Source organism: Macaca fascicularis, chromosome 14 (genome assembly GCF_037993035.2).
Source record: "Macaca fascicularis isolate 582-1 chromosome 14, T2T-MFA8v1.1".
NCBI lineage: Eukaryota > Metazoa > Chordata > Mammalia > Primates > Cercopithecidae > Macaca > Macaca fascicularis.
The window spans coordinates 56,567,323-56,585,771 of NC_088388.1; the positions used below are offsets into that span (position 1 = coordinate 56,567,323).

At 46.4% G+C, this 18,449-nt stretch overlaps 1 protein-coding gene across 6 annotated transcripts in view; it reads left to right on the forward strand.

The window, feature by feature from the left end:
• The first annotated feature begins 227 nt into the window (after positions 1–227).
• DENND5A (DENN domain containing 5A) overlaps positions 228–18,449 on the forward strand; it is a 129,282-nt gene continuing 111,060 nt past the window's right edge. For all 6 annotated transcript variants that reach the window (XR_012423402.1, XR_012423403.1, XR_012423404.1 and 3 more), the window contains exon 1: positions 228–619. Coding sequence is in view for 3 of the 6 variants with exons in the window: in XM_005578652.3 (XP_005578709.2) it covers positions 508–619 (112 nt within the window). In the remaining 3 variants the exon portion in view is untranslated. The remainder of the gene's footprint in view (positions 620–18,449) is intronic.

Here is an 18,449-nt window from a genome sequence, read left to right on the forward strand (position 1 = left end):
CGGGGGAGGGGGGGTGGCAGTTGCGGGCGACCAAGGAGTCGCCGGCTGCGCTGCGGCGACCCTCCGGGAAGCTGCGGCCCGCGGGCTGCGAAGAGCATCACGTCATCCTTTCCGCCAGGAGTCCGCCCTCTCCCGGAGGGCGCCTGCGCGGGCGCGGCGGGAGGAGGGTCGAGGTGGGGGCTGTCCCCGCGCTTTCCGCCCTTCTCCAGGCTCGCTCGGGCCGCGGCGCTCTTGGCTAGCTGCGGCGGCGGCGGCGCGGAGGGGAAGGTGTCCAGGATGCGGCGCGGGGCGGCCCGGTGCCCCCCCGCCCCGTCACGGCAGCCGCGGCGGCCGAGGGGACCGGGCCAGGGCCGGGGGCGGCGGCCTGAGCCGCGGTAGCGGCGGCGGCAGCGGCTGCGGCTGCGGCTGCGGGAGGGGCGGCCTGAGGGCGAGCGGGCGGGCGCCCGGGTTGCTGGGGCTCCGTGCAGCTCCGCACGGCCCGGCCCGTCTCGTCTCGGCCCCGGCGCCATGAGCGGCGGCGGCGGCGGCGGAGGGGGCTCGGCGCCCAGTCGCTTCGCCGACTACTTTGTCATCTGTGGACTGGACACCGAGACCGGGCTGGAGCCGGACGAGCTGTCGGGTGAGTGCGCGCCGAGCCCAGGGCCGCTTTCCCGCGCCCGCTGTGGTCGGGGACCCAGGAAGAAACCTCCCTTTAGCCCCGCTTTGTCCCGGGAGCCGGGCGAGTGTCGGCCGGGAGGACCAGGGCGGGCGCGGGCGAAGGGGGCATTGGGCTGGAGGGGGGAAACGGATGAGGGGCTCTGAGCCATAAGGGGTCCAAACCTGCGGCCCGCTGCGCCGTGGCCACGTCTTCGGCGACCAGAAAGACGGAGGGTTGTGTGTTCTCAGTTTGGTGTAGGTTGAGTGACTTCGTTTAAAATAAAGGAAAGCTTGTCCTCCAACACCCATTAGGGAGGGAAGGCGTCCCACGTCCTAGTGGAAAGTAAGTTCCACCCAGACTTTAAAAAAAGGAAAACAAAAACTTGGTGAGTGTATCTGGCCACTTCCCAAGAAGCCTGTGATACCAGTTCCTCAAAACCGTTATAACCCAGCCCTCGGCTGGGCCCCCTGAGTTTTCCTACAGATTGCAGCTCTGCACGTCTGGATGGGGCATGAAGTAATAAAGTGAACTTGGGCGGCATCAAGAAGAGTGGGAACTCCCTTAGCCCTGGAAAGGGCTTGTATCCCGGGGCCATGCCTTTTTTGAAAAGTAATTTATGTCCTTTATGAGGCCAGAGGCGTTTGTGAATAAAAGGGTAGCAGCATTCTAGTTGGAGAGGCTTGGTGTGTTGTGGTGTGTCTCAAGTCATCTTTCAAAGGGAAAGTGATGAGAGGAGTCAAAGATGGGGCCCTGATCAGATTTGGCACTCATTGCAGAAGGCGTGAAAATTACAGTCCCCGTGACTTTTCCACTGCACTGTCATTGGAATCTTTGAATTGTAACAGTTTTGAAAATAAGTTTTTGTCTGGAGTTTACAGTTAGTGGGTTTCAAGTGGGTAGAGGTTTGTCGAGTTGTACTTTAAGGTTATGTGATCCTGATGAGGGAAACCCCTTTTCACTTTTCTGTCTCTGAGGTTTCTCTCTCGAAAGTGATTATCGTGTTGACTAATCTTGCTTTGCTTCAACGATGACAAGACAGTTTTGTTTTTGGTCACCAGAAAAAGTCCAGTGTTTCTTATGAAAAAAAATTAGGCGGGGCTCAGTGGCTCACCATCCGGCGGCTGACGGGTAATCCCAGCACTTTGGGAGGCCGAGGGGGGCGTATCACTTGAGGTCAGGAGTTCGAGACCAATTTGACCAACATGGTGAAACCCCTGTCTCTACTAAAAATACAAAAATTAGCTGGGCGTCGTGGCGTGTGCCTGTAATCCCAGCTACTCGGGAGGCTGAGGTAGGAGGATCGCTTTAACCCAGGAGGCGGAGGTTGCAGTGAGCTGAGATTGCGCCACTACACTCCAGTCTGGGTGATTGCGCCATTATACTCCAGTCTGGGTGATAGAGCGAGACTCTGTCTGGGAAAAAAGAAAAAAAAAAGAAAACGTGATAAATTCATGCTTTAACAAGGTTAGAAAAAAATAAGCTATTTCCTCAATAGCAGGTAGAGAAAATATGAAGCAGAGCAGTAATATAATTAATATTAGGCTTTTTGTTGGGGTAGTTTTATTGTTTCTAATTTACTTTAAAAAAAATTTTAATTTTAGGCCAGGCGCAGTGGCTCACGTCTGTAATCCCAGCACTTTGGGAGGCCGAGGTGGGCAGATCACGAGGTCAGGAGATTGCGACCACCCTGGCTAACACGGTGAAACCCCGTCTCTACTAAAAATACAAAAAATTAGCCGGGCATGGTGGCGGACGCCTGTAGTCCCAGCTACTCGTGGGGGCCGAGGCAGCAGAATGGCATGAACCCGGGAGGCGGAGCTCGCAGTGAGCTTGTGCCACTGCACTCCTACCTGGGAGACAGAGCGAAACTCCGTCTCAAAAAAAAAAAAAAAAAAAATTAATAAATAAATGTCAATTTTGATGGGTACATAATAATTGTTCAAGTTCATCTTTTAAGGTCTTCAAATTCTTATAGTACAGATGTTTTTCATCTTTTTCCTATGTGGTAAGTATGTGACTTTGATGTAACTTTTGGAATTCGGTTCAAGGTATTGGTGTTGGAAGGGTACCTCAGAGAGGAAAATGAGGCCCAGGAAGGACAGTGGGACCTGCATCCACTAGTTAATTGCTTGGTCCAGTGCTCTTCTCATGACATTAAACTGCATCTCATTGGCCTGATGTTGAGAAATGTTAAAAACAACATAATTCTTCTCAATAAAAGAAACTTTAAGGTGGTGGAATAAACTTTTTTTTTTTTTTTTTTGAGAGGGAGTCTCGCTGTGTCGCCCAGGCTGGGGTGCAGTGGCGCAATCTCAGCTCACTGCAAGCTCCGCCTCCCGGGTTCACGCCATTCTCCTGCCTCAGCCTCCGAGTAGCTGGGGCTACAGGCGCCCGCCACCACGCCCGGCTAGTTTTTTGTATTTTTAGTAGAGACGGGGTTTCACCGGGTTAGCCAGGATGGTCTCGATCTCCTGACCTCGTGATCCACCTGCCTCGGCCTCCCAAAGTGCTGGGATTACAGGCTTGAGCCACCGCGCCCGGCCTAAACTTTTTTTTTTAATGCTGTGCTTTTGGGTGTCAAATTGTATGAACACTTGGTTTGAGAAGATAGAATGTTTTGCGAATGATAGAGCATAAGAATGAAGCTGGGAAGTTAACTGTTAGTGAGAGCATGAGTTTGGGGTAACATTCCTGCCCTGCTATTGACTATCTCTGTGATTGGGAGCAAGTTAGAGATAACCCTGTCAGGGTCCTCATCTATAAAAAAAGAATGTAAATAAAAATAATCTAATCAAGTAGACCTTCAAAAATGTTTAAAAACTGTCTTTCAACATTTCATTAAAAGAGAAATGTTACTCTCTTTTAATGAATATGTGTTAATTATCTGGCTTTTTGGCAAGCTAAAATTATGTCCCTGTGAAAGTTTATTGGGATAATAAAGGGGGATGAGTTGTATAAAATGTGTAAAGAAGGGTATTTTCTGTTTTTTTTTTTTAAATGTGGTTGCAGTAGTGGAATGCCGAGACCACATTTCCAATAGGTGGCATTTGTTAGAGTATGCAATGTTGAAAGGATTTTTTTTCCTCCCTTCATTTCATTTCTGGTGGGTTGATAGGGGAATCTGAACTATCCAGACAGGGAACCTTTTTTTTTTTTTTTTTTTTTTTTTGGAGACACATCTCACTCTGTTGCCCTGGCTGGAGTGCAGTACTGCAATATTGGCTCACTGAAACCTCCGTCTCCCAGGTTCAAGCAATTCTTCTGCCTTAGCTTCCCAAGTAGCTGGGATTACGAGCCGCGCGCGCCACCACGTCCAGCTAATTTTTGTATCTTTTGTAGAGATGGGGTTTCACCATGTTGGCCAGGCTGGTCTCGAATTCCTGACCAAGTGATCTGCCCACCTCGGCCTCCCAAAATGCTGGGATTACAGGCGTGAGCCACCACTCCCAGAGGGAATCTTTGAATAAAACAAAACAATACAAATAGCAGGTTCTTCCTGAGACTCTCCAGGGTGCATTTTCTCTCCTCAGCCTGCCTTGTAGCTCCCAAACTGATGATATTGTACTCAGTGAAACTGCAGGAAATTGTAATTTGCACCCAGGTTCTCCAAGAAGGTATTGAGGAGTCTCTAAGAAGGTGCACTCCACATAATTCACTTACATAGCTCAGGTAGCATCTACATTCTTAAAAAGTGAACCCAGAATAAGCAAATCAAAGATGCTCAGTGTTCCTTCTTGTTTTGTGGAGAAAGGTTAAGATTCATTCCTCTGTCTGCAACAAATAAACATGGAGGCTGGGCACAGTAGCTCATACCTGTAATCCCAGTACTTCGGGAGGCTGAGGCTTGAGCCCAGGAGTTTGAGACCAGCCTGGGCAGCACGGCGAGACCCTGTCTCTACAGCAGTACAAAAAATTAGCTGGATGTGGTGGCGTGTGCCTGTGGTCCCAGCTGCTCAGGAAGCTCAGGTGTGAAGGTCACTTGAGCCTAAGAGGCAAAGGTTGCAGTGAACTGAGATTGTTACACTGCACTCCAGGCTGAGCGACAGAGGGAGACCCTGTCTCAAATAAACAAATATACCTGAAGAAAAATAAAAATAAAAAACCCCAAATAAGCATAGAGCTTGCTGTGTTTATTATAGATTGAGATAATTGGATTTTATAGGAATCTCTTCCTGTCACCTCTTTCCCTTTCTTGCAGACTCAGCATGTAGGCAAGTAATGTAGAGTTGTTTTTTGTGCAAGGAATTGAGGAGGGTGTGAAAATTAATTTTGTTTTCTGGTTGAGGAAGCTCTTTGGACTGGAAGAAGAAGAAGGTAATCTGTGAGCAAAGCACAAATTTAGCCACCTTGAGGATATGGCATCTGCTTGTTGGCTTTTTGAACTTGTCAGTTAGGTAAGCAAATCTGGAAGAATTGCTTCTGATTTATGTTTTCCATTATTTTTGGCACATCCTAAGTGGAGAGGCAGATGGTAGTGTTCAGTTTCTTTTTCTACCTCTGATGGGCGAATGTCCTGGTGAATCTTCTTTTTCTTTGTTTCTTATGGTCACCACTAGGTGACCCCAGAAGAAGGCTTTACTGTGAAATGGGGTTCATGAGTTTATTTTCCTTGTCTCTGCTTGAGAATTAAGGTTCCTGAATGCTTGTGACCTATTTCTTACTTTGGAATCTGTAAGTTCCTCTGAACTGATCTGCACCTAGCATTGAGATATAAGTATCCTAGGTTCTTTCATCTGGTACTCCAATTTTCCCAGGCTCTGTGCAGAGGCTCTTGCCAGGAATTGAAGAGAAGTGGCTAGGGATAAGGATAGATGGAAAACTGGCCAGTGTCCTGTATGAACTTACTTAGAAAATTGAGACTCCACTGTAATAGTCTCTCTTTTTTTTTCTTTTGAGATGGAGTCTCACTCTTTTGCCCAGGCTGGAGTGCAGTGGCATGATCTTAGCTCACTGCAACCTGTGCCTCTCCCGTTCAAGTGATTCTGAGCCTCAGCCTCCCGAGTAGCTGGGACCACAGGTGTGCACCAGCACACCTGGCTAATTTTTGTATTTTTAGTAGAGACAGGGTTTCACCATGTTGGTCAGGCTGGTCTCAAACTCCATACCTCAGGTGACCCACCTGCATTGGCCTCCCAGAGTATTGGGATTACAGGTGTGAGCCACTTTACCTGGCCTGAAATAGTCTCTTAATGTCACCTTTAGAAGAGAGAGAGGGTCCTGGTACAGCAGCTCACCCTGTAATTCCAGCACTCTGGGAGGCTGAGGCAGGAGAATTGCTTGGGTCCAGGAGTTTGAGATCACCTTGGTCAATGTAGCAAGACCCTGTTTTTTTTTTTTTTTTTTTTTTTTTGAGACGGAGTCTCACTCTGTCGCCCAGGCTGGAGTGCAGTGGCATGATCTCGGCTCACTGCAAACTCTGCCTCCCGGGTTCATGCCATTCTCCTGCCTCAGCCTCCCAAGTACCTGGGACTACAGGTGTCTGCCACCACGCCTGGCTAATTTTTTTGTATTTTTTTTTTTTTTTTTGGTAGAGATGGGGTTTCACCGTGTTATGGTCTCAATCGGATGGTCTCGATCTCCTGACCTCGTGATCCGCCCACCTCGGCCTCCCAAAGTGCTGAGATTATAGGCGTGAGCCACTGCGCCCGGCCTGTTGTTTATTTTTTTGAGACGGAGTTTTGCTCTTGTTGCCCAGGCTGGAGTGTAATGGCACGATCTCGGCTCACTGCAGCCTCTGCCTCCCGGGCTCAAGCAGTTCTCCTGCCTCAGCCTCTCAAATAGCTGAGATTACAGGCATGTGCCACCATGTCTGGCTAATTTTGTATTTTTAGTAGAGATGGGGTTTCATCATGTTGGTCAGAGTGGTCTTGAACTCCTGACCTCAGGTGATCTGCCTGCCTCAGCCTCCCAAAGTCCTGGGATTACAGGCGTGAGCCACTGCGCCCAGCCTAATATTCTGTTTTTATAAAAAATAAAAATAAGAAAGAGAAAAAGGTGACTGTCTAGGAAAGGTAGATGACTAGTCAGATTGTACTCCTCCTTAACTGTATTGAGCAGTGAAATTTGAACTTCAGAATTATTGAACATTAAGCATGAAAGCATCCTTAGCAATTATGTAACCTTCTGATTTTACAGGTGAGGAAACTGAGGCCCTGAGGAAGTGGGATAATATTTGTCTCCCTTGCCACATTTCATTCTGCTACTTGAGTGATATTTTGCATGCTTTGCAGACCTTTGATGAGTGGTGGAGGTGGGGGGAACAAGCAAAAAATTTGTCTGGCAGGGCAGGAACAGACATTATGGTAGTTTTTTTCTAGTCCAGATTTCTGTTTCATGTTAAGAAAGAATACTGTGTGTGCAATAGTAAGACTTGGAACCAACTCAAATGTCCATCAGTAATAGACTATGTAAAGAAAATGGCACATATACACACCATGGAATACTGTGCAGCCATAAAAAAGGATGAGTTCATGTCCTTTGCAGGGACATGGATGAAGCTGGAAACTGTCATTCTCAGCAAACTCTCACAAGACCAGAAAACCAAACACCGCATGTTCTCACTCATAAGTGGGAGTTGAACAATGAGAACACATGGACATAGGGAGGGGAACATCACACACTGGGGCCTGTTTGGGGGTGGGGGACTAGGGGAGGGATAACATTAGGAGAAATACCTAATGTAGGTGACGGGTTGATAGGTGCAGCAAACCACCATGCCACGTGTATACCTATGTAACAAAACTGTATGTTCTGCACATGTACCCCAGAACTTAAAGTATAATTAAAAAAGAAAAAAGAAAGAATACTGTGTGTGGACCGGTATGGTGACTCATGCTTATAATCCCAACACTTTGGGAGGCTGAGGTGGGTGGATCACTTGAGGTCAAGAATTTTAGGTTTTAGATCAGCCTGGCCAACATGGTGGAACCCCATCTCTACTAACGATACAAAAGTTAGCTCGGCCTGGTGGCGCACACCTATAATCCTAGCTACTTGGGAGGCTGAGGCAAGAGAGTCGCTTGAATCTGGGAGGCAGAGGCTGCAGTGAGCCGAGATGGTGCCACTGCACTCCGGCCTGGGCAACAAAGTGAGACTTTGTCTCAAAAAAAAAGAATACTGTGTGTGATTATCATTAAGGATATCTTTTTTTTTTTTTTTGAAACAGAGTCTGTCTCTGTTGCCCAGGCTGGAGTAGTACAGTGGCACAATCATGACTCACTGCCGCCTTGACCTCCCAGGCCCATAGCTTTATTGCTTTATCTTTTGTTACAATTTCACATTTAAAGAAGCATTGAGGGCCAGACGTGGGTGGTCGCTTACGCCTATAATCCCAGCACTCTGGGAGGCCGAGTTGAGACCAGCCTGGCCAACCTGGTGAAACCCTGTCTCTACTAAAAATACAAAAATTAGCCGGACATGGTGGTGGGTGCCTATAATCCCAGCTACTTAGGAGGCTGACACAGGAGAATCGCTTGAACTGGGAGGCAGAGGTTGCAGTGAGCCGAGATGGCACCATTGCACTCCAGCCTGAGTGACTTGGTCTCAAAAAAAAAAAAAAAAAAAAGAAAAAGAAGCATTGACATGAATAGAACAAAGAACTCCAGTATATCTCTTAACCAGATTCAATGATTGTTAACATTTTGCCCCATTTGCTTTATCATTTATATGTGTGTCCATATATAAACAATTTTATTGACATATAATTCATATACCATACAGTTCACTTATTTAATTCAGTGATTTTTAATTTATTCACAGTTTTACAATCACACTACAATCAATTTTGAAATGTGTATTAATCACTCTCCCCTGAAAACCTGTACCCATTAGCAGTTACTCCTCATTTTCTCCCAACCCTCTAACCCTGAACCCTAGGCAACCACTCATCTACTTTCTATCTCTATAGATTTGCCTGTTTTTGACATTTCATATACATGGAGTAATGTGTGTGGTCTCTTGTTACTGGCTTCTTTCACTTAGCGTAATGTTTTCAAGGTTCACTTATGTTGTAGCATGTATCAGTATGTCATTCCTCTTTATGCCAGAATAATATGCCATGGTATGAATATACAACATTTTATGTATTTATCCATTAGTGGAAGGACATTGGATTGTTTTCTTCCTTTTTTTTTTTTTTTTCTGAGACAGAGTTTCACTCTTGTTGCTCAGGCTGGAGTGTAGTGGTGTGATCTTGGCTCACTGCAACCTCCGTCTCCCAGGGTGAAGCAATTCTACTGCCTCAGTCTTCTGAGTAGCTGGGATTACAGGCATGTGCCACCACGCCCAGCTAATTTTTGTATTTTTAGTACAGACAGGGTTTCACCATGTTGGCCAGGCTGGTCTTGAACTCCTGATCTCGTGATCCACTTGCCTTGGCCTCCTAAAGTGCTGGGATTACAGGCGTGAGCTACCGTGCCTGGCCTTCATTTTTTGATTGTTATGAATAATGCTATGAACATTTGTGTACACTTCTTTTTTGTGTGTGTGGGCCTGTGTTTTCATTTCTCTTTGCTGAATACTTAGAAATGAAATTACTGGGTCATATGGTAACTCTGTGTTTAATCCTTTTTTTTTTTCAATTTTTTTCAATTTTTTTTTTTTTTTTTTGAGATGGGGTTTTGCTGTGTCGCTCAGGCTGGAGTGCAATGGGACAATCTCGGCTTATTACAACCACTGCCTCCCGGGTTCAGGCCATTCCCCTTCCTCAGCCTCTCGAGTAGCTGGGATTACAGGCACCCGTCACCATGCCTGGGTAATTTTTTTTTTTTTTTTTTTAGGACGGAGTCTCACTCTGTCACCCCGGCTGGAGTGCAGTGGCGTGATCTTGGCTCACTGCAACCTCTGCCTCCCAGGTTCAAGCAATTCTCCCGCCTTAGCCTCCCAAGTAGGTGGGACTACAGGTGCGCACCACTATGCCCAGCTAATTTTTGTATTTTGTACTAGAGACAGGGTTTCACCATATTGGACGGGCTGGTCTTGAACTCCTGACCTCGTGATCCACCCGCCTCGGCCTTCCAAAGTGCTGGAATTATAGGCGTGAGCCACTACGCCGGCCAATTTTTTGTATTTTTAGTAGAAATGGGGTTTTACCATGTTGGCCAGGCTGGTCTCAAACTCCTGACCTCAGGTGATACTCACCTGCCTCGGCCTCCCAAAGTGCTGGGATTACAAGTAAGAACCACCACACCTGGCTGCCCGACTAATTTTTAATGTTTTTGTAAAGATGAGGTCTCACCATCTTGCCCAGGCAGGTCTTAAACAACTTGAAGAGCGATACTCCCGACTCAGCCTCCCAAAGTGCTGAGATTACAGGCGTGAGCCCCTGTGCCCGCCTGTGTTTAACCTTTTGAGAGACTGACTGCCAGTCTGTTTTCCAAAACAGCTGCACCAGTGTACATTTCTAATAGCAGTGTATGAGAATTCCACTTTGTTCATATCCTTACCAATACTTATCTATTTGTTTATAGCCATCTTAGTGGCTGTTAAGTGGTATCTCATGGTTTTAATTTGCATATCCTGGAAGACAAAGACTTTTATTTTTATTTATTTTATTATTTTATTTTATTTATTATTTTTTGAGACGGAGTCTTGTTTTGTGGCCGAGGCTGGAGTGCAGTAGAACGATCTTGGCTCACTGCAACCTCTGCCTCCCGGGTTCAAGCGATTCTCATGCCTCAGCCTCCCAAGTAGCTGGGATTACATGTGCCTGCCATCACACCCAGCTAATTTTTGTATTTTTAGTAGAGACAGGGTTTCACCACATTGCCCAGGCTGGTCTCGAATTCTTGACCTCATGATCCACCCTCCTCAGCCTCCCAAAGGGCTGGGATTACAGGCGTGAACCACCGCGCCTTGCCGACTAAGACTTTTAAATAAGACTTCTTATTTCAAAGAGAAAAGGATACCCCTCCCCGGAGATGAAGTAGCTATAAAAAGTTTGATAAGCCAGTTTCAAACTAGGAGTCCATATGGACTAAACTTAATTTTCATCTTTCTCTACTAGGCTGGTTGATTCTGGGCAGATTCTTGGGGTCATTTTATAAAGGCATCTCTGCTCTGAAGCCCAGATTACTAGCTGCAGCAAAACTCAAAATCTTATGGCTTATCTCAGACGTCTGTGGATGCTTCCAGAAGTCAAGGCTACTGAAGTACAGAAAGAGTTCTTAAGTTAGGTTATGTGTTTTCTTTTTTTAGGTACAACAAGTAAGAAGTCAGGAGAGATGAGACCCACACAGAAAACAATTACAGAGTAGCCCAAGGCAGTTAAAATACAAGCTAAATTTCTGTATATATACATATTTTGAGATGTGGTCTGGCTTAACAAAGCCAGACCCAGGCTGGGGTACAGTGGACAATCATACCTTACTTCCTCAGCGTTTCTGAGCTCGAATTTCTGAGCTCAAGGGATCCTCCTACCTTAGCCTCTTGAGTACTTGGGACAACAGGCATGTGCCACCACACCTGGCTCATTGTTTTTTTTTTTTTTTTTTTTTTTTTTTGACACAGAGTTTTGCTCTTATTGCCCAGGCTGGAATGGGTGGCACAATCTTGGCTCACTGCAACCTCCGCCTCCCGGGTTCAAGTGATTCTCCAGCCTCAGCTTCCTGAGTAGCTGGGATTACAGGCATGCACCACCATGCCTGGCTAATTTTGTATTCTTAGTAGAGATGGGGTTTCTCCATGCTGGTCAGGCTGGTCTTGAACTCCTGACCTCAGATGATCAGCCCGCCTCAGCCTCCCAAAGTGCTGGGATTACAGGTGTGAGCCACTGCACCCATTGTTTTTTTGAGACAGGGTCTCACCCTGTTGCCCAGGCCAAAGTGCAGTGGTGCGATCATGGTTTACTACAACCTTGACCTCCTGGGCTCAAGTAATCCTCCCACCTCGGCCTCCCGAAGTGCTGGGATTATTGGTGTGAGCCACCACACCTGGCTGCCCAACTAATTATTATTTTTTTTTGTAGAGATGGGTTCTCACCATCTTGCCCAGGCTGGTTTTGAACAACTTCAAAAGTGATACTCCCGACTCAGCCTCCCAAAGTGCTGGGATTATAGACGTGAACCACTGTGCCCGGCTGAGACTGTATATTCTAAGAACATAAGAGAACCCTATTTGACTCCATCAGGCAGGGAGGATCATATTGAAATTAGTTGATTTTACTTTAGTAATATTAGGGCCCTGCAATTCTCTTCTTAGAAGGAAATCCTGCGTCACAGTGTTTAGTGCTTAAATCAAATTCTCTTAGAGCCTGCTCAGACCTTCCTTCCTAGGTTAAAAATAAAGTTTTCTTTGCCTAAAGCCTCTTTTGGTAACACCCTTTTCCAGTCCTACATCCTTTTATAAGTTTGTTTTTTGGCTGTCTTTGTTGGAAGGCATACTTGGACTTGGCTCAGCTTCTACATTCCTGTTGTGGCCAGGTGTGGTAGCTCATGCCTGTAATCCCAGCATTTTGAGACGTGGAGTCGGGGAGGATGGCTTTAGGCCAGGAGCTTGAGACCATCCTGGGCAACATGGTGAGACCCAGTCTGTACAGAAAATAGAAGAATTAGCCTGTATATGTCTGTATATGGTGTAGTGGTATATGTCTGTGGTTCCAGCTACTTGGGATGCTGAGGTTGGAGGATCAGCTGAGTCCAGGGAGGTCCAGACTGTGTTGAGTCATGATTGTGCCACTGCACTCCAGCCTGGGCAATAGGGTGAGACCCTGACTCAAAAAACAAACAAACAAACAAAAAATTCCTGTTGCTATCCCTGAGTTTGAATTACTGTCAGGTAGTCTTAGAGGTCTCTCAGGAACCTGGGTACACATGAAGGAACCTATACTTGGTATGTTTTAGGTTCCTGCTGGAGATGGCCTAATATCCAGTGAGAAAGAGGCTTGCCTTTCAGAAGCTGGTGACTTCCTTGTGGAATTCAGTTTTTTTGTTTTGTTTTGTTTTGTTTTTGAGATGGAGTCTTACTCTGTCACCCAGGCTGGAATGCAATGGTGTGATTTCGGCTACTGCAACCTCCTCCTCCGAGGTTCAAGGGATTCTCCTGCCTCAGCCTCCTGAGTAGCTAGGACTATGTGCAAGCGCCACCACACCTGGCTAATTTTTGTATTTTTAGTAAAGACGATTTCACCATGTTGGTCAGGCTGGTCTTGAACTCCTGACCTCAGGTGATCCACCCACCTCTGCCTCCCAAAATGCTGGAATTACAGGCATGAGCCACTGCGCCCGGTCGAATTCAGTAATTAAACACAGGCTATTACTGCCAGATTTTTAGATTTAGTTCTTCTTTTTTTTTTTTTGTGGCAGAGTCTTGCTCTGTCACCCAGGCTGGAGTGCAGTGGTGTGATCTTGGCTCACTGCAACCTCCGCCTCCCAGGTTCAAGCGATTCTCCTGCCTCAGCCTCCAGAGTAGCTGGGACTACAGGCGCCTGCTACCATGCCCAGCTAAGTTTTGTGTTTTTAGTAGACGTGGGGTTTCACCATGTTAGCCAGAATGGTCTTGATCTCTTGACCTCGTGATCCGCCCGCCTCGGCCTCCCAAAGTGCTGAGATTACAGGGGTGAGCCACTGCACCTGGCCAGATTTAGTTCTTAGAAGTTATTAAGTGAAGCAGATATTAGTCAAATGCCATATTCCAAATCTTCTGTGGTTGCTGATTTTGGTTTGGTGTACGTAGAACCCTAGGCTGAGTCTTTTTTTTTTTTTTTTTTTTTTGAGACGGAGTCTCGCTCTGTCTCCCAGGCTGGAGTGAGGCTGAGTCTTATGAATGGTAGAATCCTGGCATGGCAGAAAATGAGAGTATGTGCCAGATGTCAAGTTGTTTTCAGTATGCCTCCAGGGGATCAGATATAACTTGGGAAGTAAGATGGCAATAGGTATAATTTAGAATATTGTGTTTCTCAAATATTGTACTTTCTTTGATATTTGCTTGTTGTCATACATGGAGTCTCTTGTAGAGCTTCCTGTTAAAGAGAACCAGGTTAGTAATTTTTTATTTTATTTTATTGTATTTTATTGTATTTTTTATATTTTATTTTTTCTGAGACGGAGTCTGGCTCTGCTGCCCAGGCTGGAGTGCAGTGGCGTGATCTCGGCTCACTGCAAGCTCCGCCTCCCGGGTTCATGCCATTCTCCTGCCTCAGCCTCCCGAGTAGCTGGGAATACAGGCGCCCGCCACTATGCCCGGCTAATTTTTTTGTATTTTTGGTAGAGACGGGGTTTCACTGTGTTAGCCAGGATGGTCTCGATCTCCTGACCTTGTGATCCGCCTGCCTCGGCCTCCCAAAGTGCTGGGATTACAGGCGTGAGCCACCGTGCCCGGCCTATTTTATTTATTTTTATTTACTTATATATTTTTTGAGGCAAGGTCTTGCTATGTCACCCAGGCTAGAGTGCAGTGGCGCGATCTCGGCTCACTGCAAACTCCGCCTCCCGGGTTCAAGCAGTTCTTCTGTCTCAGCCTCCCCAGTAGCTGGGATTACAGGCACCCACCACCGCGCCCAGCGAAGTTTTGTATTTTTTAGTAGAGACGGGGTTTCACCATCTTGGCCAGGCTGGTCTTGAACTCCTGACCTCATGATCCACCTGCCTCGGCCTCCCAAAGTGCTGGGGTAATTTTTTATTTTTTATTTATTTCTATTTTTATTTTTTTTGAGACGGAGCCTCGCTCTGTCACCCAGGCTGGGGTGCAGTGGCCGGATCTCAGCTCACTGCAAGCTCCGCCTCCCGGGTTTACGCCATTCTCCTGCCTCAGCCTCCCGAGTAGCTGGGACTACAGGCGCCCGCCACCTTGCCCGGCTAGTTTTTTGTATTTTTTAGTAGAGACGGAATTTCACCGTGTTAGCCAGGATGGTCTTGATCTCCTGAACTCCTGATCCGCCCGTCTCGGCCTCCCAAAGTGCTGGGATTACAGGCTTGAGCCACCGTGCCCGGCCTAATTTTTTATTTTTTATTGTTCATTATGTGATGGGTAAGTCAGGTTAAAATTTTGCTTGGCCATCTGTGGTCTACTTTATGTACTGAACTAGCTGGGTTAGCCTAATGCTAAAATGCTTTCCTGGAATGCTGAGAGGCCTGAACAGTGAAAAGTCTGTAGAGGTTTCTCACATTGAGTTTCATTCCTCTGTGAATGTGGGATTCCTTGATTTCTTTCTTTCTTTTTTTTTTGTTTGAGATGGAGTCTCACTCTGTTGCCTAGGCTGGAGTGCAATGGCTTGATCTCGGCTCACTGTAACCTCTGCCTCCCAGGTTCAAGCGATTCTCCTACCTCAGCCTCCCAAGTGGCTGGAATTACAGGTGCCTGCCACCGTGCTCAGCTAATTTTTGTATTTTTAGTAGAGACGGGGTTTCACCATGTTGGTCGGGCTGGCCTCGAACTCCTGACCTTAGGTGATCCACCCGCCTCAACCTCCCAAAGTGCTGGGATTACAGGCCTGAGCCACTGTGCCCAGCAGGAATTCCTTGATTTCTAAACTATTCCAGTTGGCCAAACAATGCATGTGCATTTGTTTATATTGGTCACAGAATCAAAAAATGTCAGAACTAGAAATCAGAGATAGTTCAGCCATCACTTTTGACAGATGGTAATGATTAATATTTGTAAATGACTTTGTAGTTTTACAGTGTACTTTTAAATGATTTTTATTTTTTTTAGCCTCACTTGAAATAAAATTGTTTTGTCCCTTGTTACCCACCAAGTTAGAAAGATCTGTTAGAATCCAGGTCTTCGGTCTGCTGTCTTACTGTTACTGAGGTTGGTTTGTTTTTTTAAAATTATAGATGTGGGAAAACCGAAGCAGTGGCATAATCGTTGAAATTCAGAGCTGAAGTGTGGCCTCTTTGTGGTTCAGTCTCCAGCCCACATTGCAGTAGAGGAGCTGTGTCAGGAGAGGAGGCAGGTTGCTTGTTTTCAGAATTGTAGTTAACAACAACCATTGTTCTTTTTCCTCTTTCCCTACTCTTTATCAGTTCTGGAAATGTTTTTCTTAGACTATGTAGTTACTAGGGGTTTGCTTCTAAGAAACCTTTCTTTTTTTTTTTTTTTGGTGACAGTTTCAGGATGTTTTTATGCTTTTTGCCTGGGTTTGTCTTTGAAGGAAAAAAAAAGATTTGCATTTACTAACCTCAGATATCCCTCAGTGTAGCCTATAATTTGCATGTTTTGTAGTTGTAGTTTGGGGGCTGGCTGTGACTTCTGATTAGCCGTATTCTTGATAATAAGATGATGTGGAAAACACCTGAGAAATTTTAAGGATTTTTTTTTTTTTTTTTTTTTTTTTAAAGGCACAAACACAGAAGAGGAAATGGTTTAGAAATAATGATCAGGGCCGGGCGCGGTGGCTCAAGCCTGTAATCCCAGCACTTTGGGAGGCCGAGACGGGCGGATCACGAGGTCAGGAGATCGAGACCATCCTGGCTAATATGGTGAAACCCCGTCTCTACTAAAAATACAAAAAACTAGCCGGGCGAGGTGGTGGGCGCCTGTAGTCCCAGCTACTCGGGAGGCTGAGGCAGGAGAATGGCGTAAACCCGGGAGGCGGAGCTTGCAGTGAGCTGAGATCCGGCCACTGCACTCCAGCCTGGGCGACAAAGCGAGACTCCGTCTCAAAAAAAAAAAAAGAAATAATGATCAGGCCGGGTGCGATGGCTCAATACTGTAATCTCACCACTTTGGGAAGCTGAGGTAGGAGGATCCCTTGAGCCCAGGAGTTCGAGGCTAGCCGGGGCAGCAGAGTGCAACACTGTCTCCACAAAAAAATTAAAAAATGAGGCCAGGCACTGTGGCTCATGCCTGTAATCCCAGCACTTTGGGAAGCCGCGGTGGGTGGATCACCTGAACACAGGAGTTCGAGAACAGTCTGGCTAACATGGTGAAACCCCATTTCTACTAAAAATACAAAAAAATTATCCGGGCATGGTGGCGGGCTCCTGTAATCCCAGCTACTTGGGAGACTGAGGCAGGAGAATTGCTTGAACCCGGGAGGCGGAGGTTGCAGTGAGCCGAGATTGCGCCATTGCACTCCAGCTTGGGCAACAAGAGCGAAACTACATCTCAAAAAAATAGAATAAAATAAAATAAAAAAATGAGATCTGTGTGATGACATGTGCCTCAGCTCCAGAGGCTGAGTGGGAGGATCCTTTGAGCCTGGAAGGTCCAGGCTGCAATGAGTTGTGATTGAGCCACTGCATTCCAGCCTGGGCAGCATAGCTAGACCCTATCTCAAAAAGAAACAATAGAAGAAATAATTACAGGCCACAATTATAAGACAGTAAATGAATAAACCCGATTTATAACAAATTACATGCTTTTTCATCACAATACATTAGAATTACTATCCCGGAATGTCGGAGGACTTGGTTCTTTTTCTTTCTTCTTTTTTTTTTTTTGAGACAGAGTCTCGCTCTGTTGCCCAGGCTGGAGTGCTGTGGCACTGTCTCAGCTCACTGCAAGCTCCACCTCCCGGGTTCATGCCATTCTCCTGCCTCAGCCTCCCGAGTAGCTGGGACTACAGGCACCCGCCACCGTGCCCGGCTAATTTTTTTGTATTTTTAGTAGAGATGGGGTTTCACCACGTTAGCCAGGATGGTTTTGATCTCCTGACCTTGTGATCCGCCCGCCTTGGCCTCCCAGAGTGCTGGAATTACAGGTGTGAGCCAACATGCCCAGCCAGGACTTGGTTCTTTTTTCAGGTGTATCATCTCTGATGCCTTTTTCATTCTTTCTTTTTGTAGTTTTAGAACAGTGACTCTCTGACAATGTTTTAGCCTAGTTATGAAGATAGCTACTAATTTTGGGATATATTGTTATATTGTTGAAGAAAACTAAATATTTTATTTTGGGTAAGTTAGGTGTGTAAACCAAAAGTAAAACCCTAAGTCCCTCAGCCAACTGAATGCTCCCCCACCCCCCACCCCCACTTGGCTAAGGGGACCCTAGAGAAACCTGAAAAACTAAATTCCAAGTCATGACTCAAGGGGAGGTTGCCCTCATTATATCCCTCTCTTTTGCCCAGTCTGGAATGCAGTGGCTCAATCAGCTCATTGCAGCCTAGACCTCCCAGATTCAAGCCATCCTCCTACTCAGCCTCTGGAGTAGCTGTGACCACAGGCACCTGCCACCACACCCGGCTCATTTTTTAATTTTTTGTAGAGATAGTGAGTGTGTCACTATGTTGCCCAGGCTGGTTTTGAACTCCTGGGCTCAAGGGATCCTCCTACCTCAGCTTCCCTCTCTCTTTTGAAGAGGGGTATAATGAGGCATGGCCAACCTCCCTTTAAGTCATGACCACCATTAATGTTAAAATGAAGATCATGAGACTGACAAAAGAGACTCTTTGGCAATAAGATAACCAAATTCCAGCTGGGCGCTGTGGCTTATGCCTGGGCGCTGTGGCTTATCCCACACTTTGGGAGACTGAGGAAGGTGGATCACTTGAACCCAGGAGTTTCCAGATCAGCCTGGGCAACATGGTGAAACCCCGTCTTTACAAAAAAGACAAAAATTAGCCAAGTGAGGTGTCACCCACCTGTAGAACCAGGTACTCGAGAGGCCTGATGTGGGGAGGATTGCTTGAACCCAGGAGGCGGAGGTTGCAGTGAGATCATGTCACTGCACTCTAGCCTGGGCAACAGAGCAAGATCCTATCTCAAAAACAAAACAAAACCCAAAGATACCAAATTCCAACCTGAGTCTCATCTAGCATCACATGACACATAGCAGACCCTGAAAGAAATAAAAATATTTTACCCCAAAATGTATTTCTTTGAAGATGTTTTAAAATGGCCCTGCAAAGCTGTCTTTCGTGGGGGAAATTTGCGTC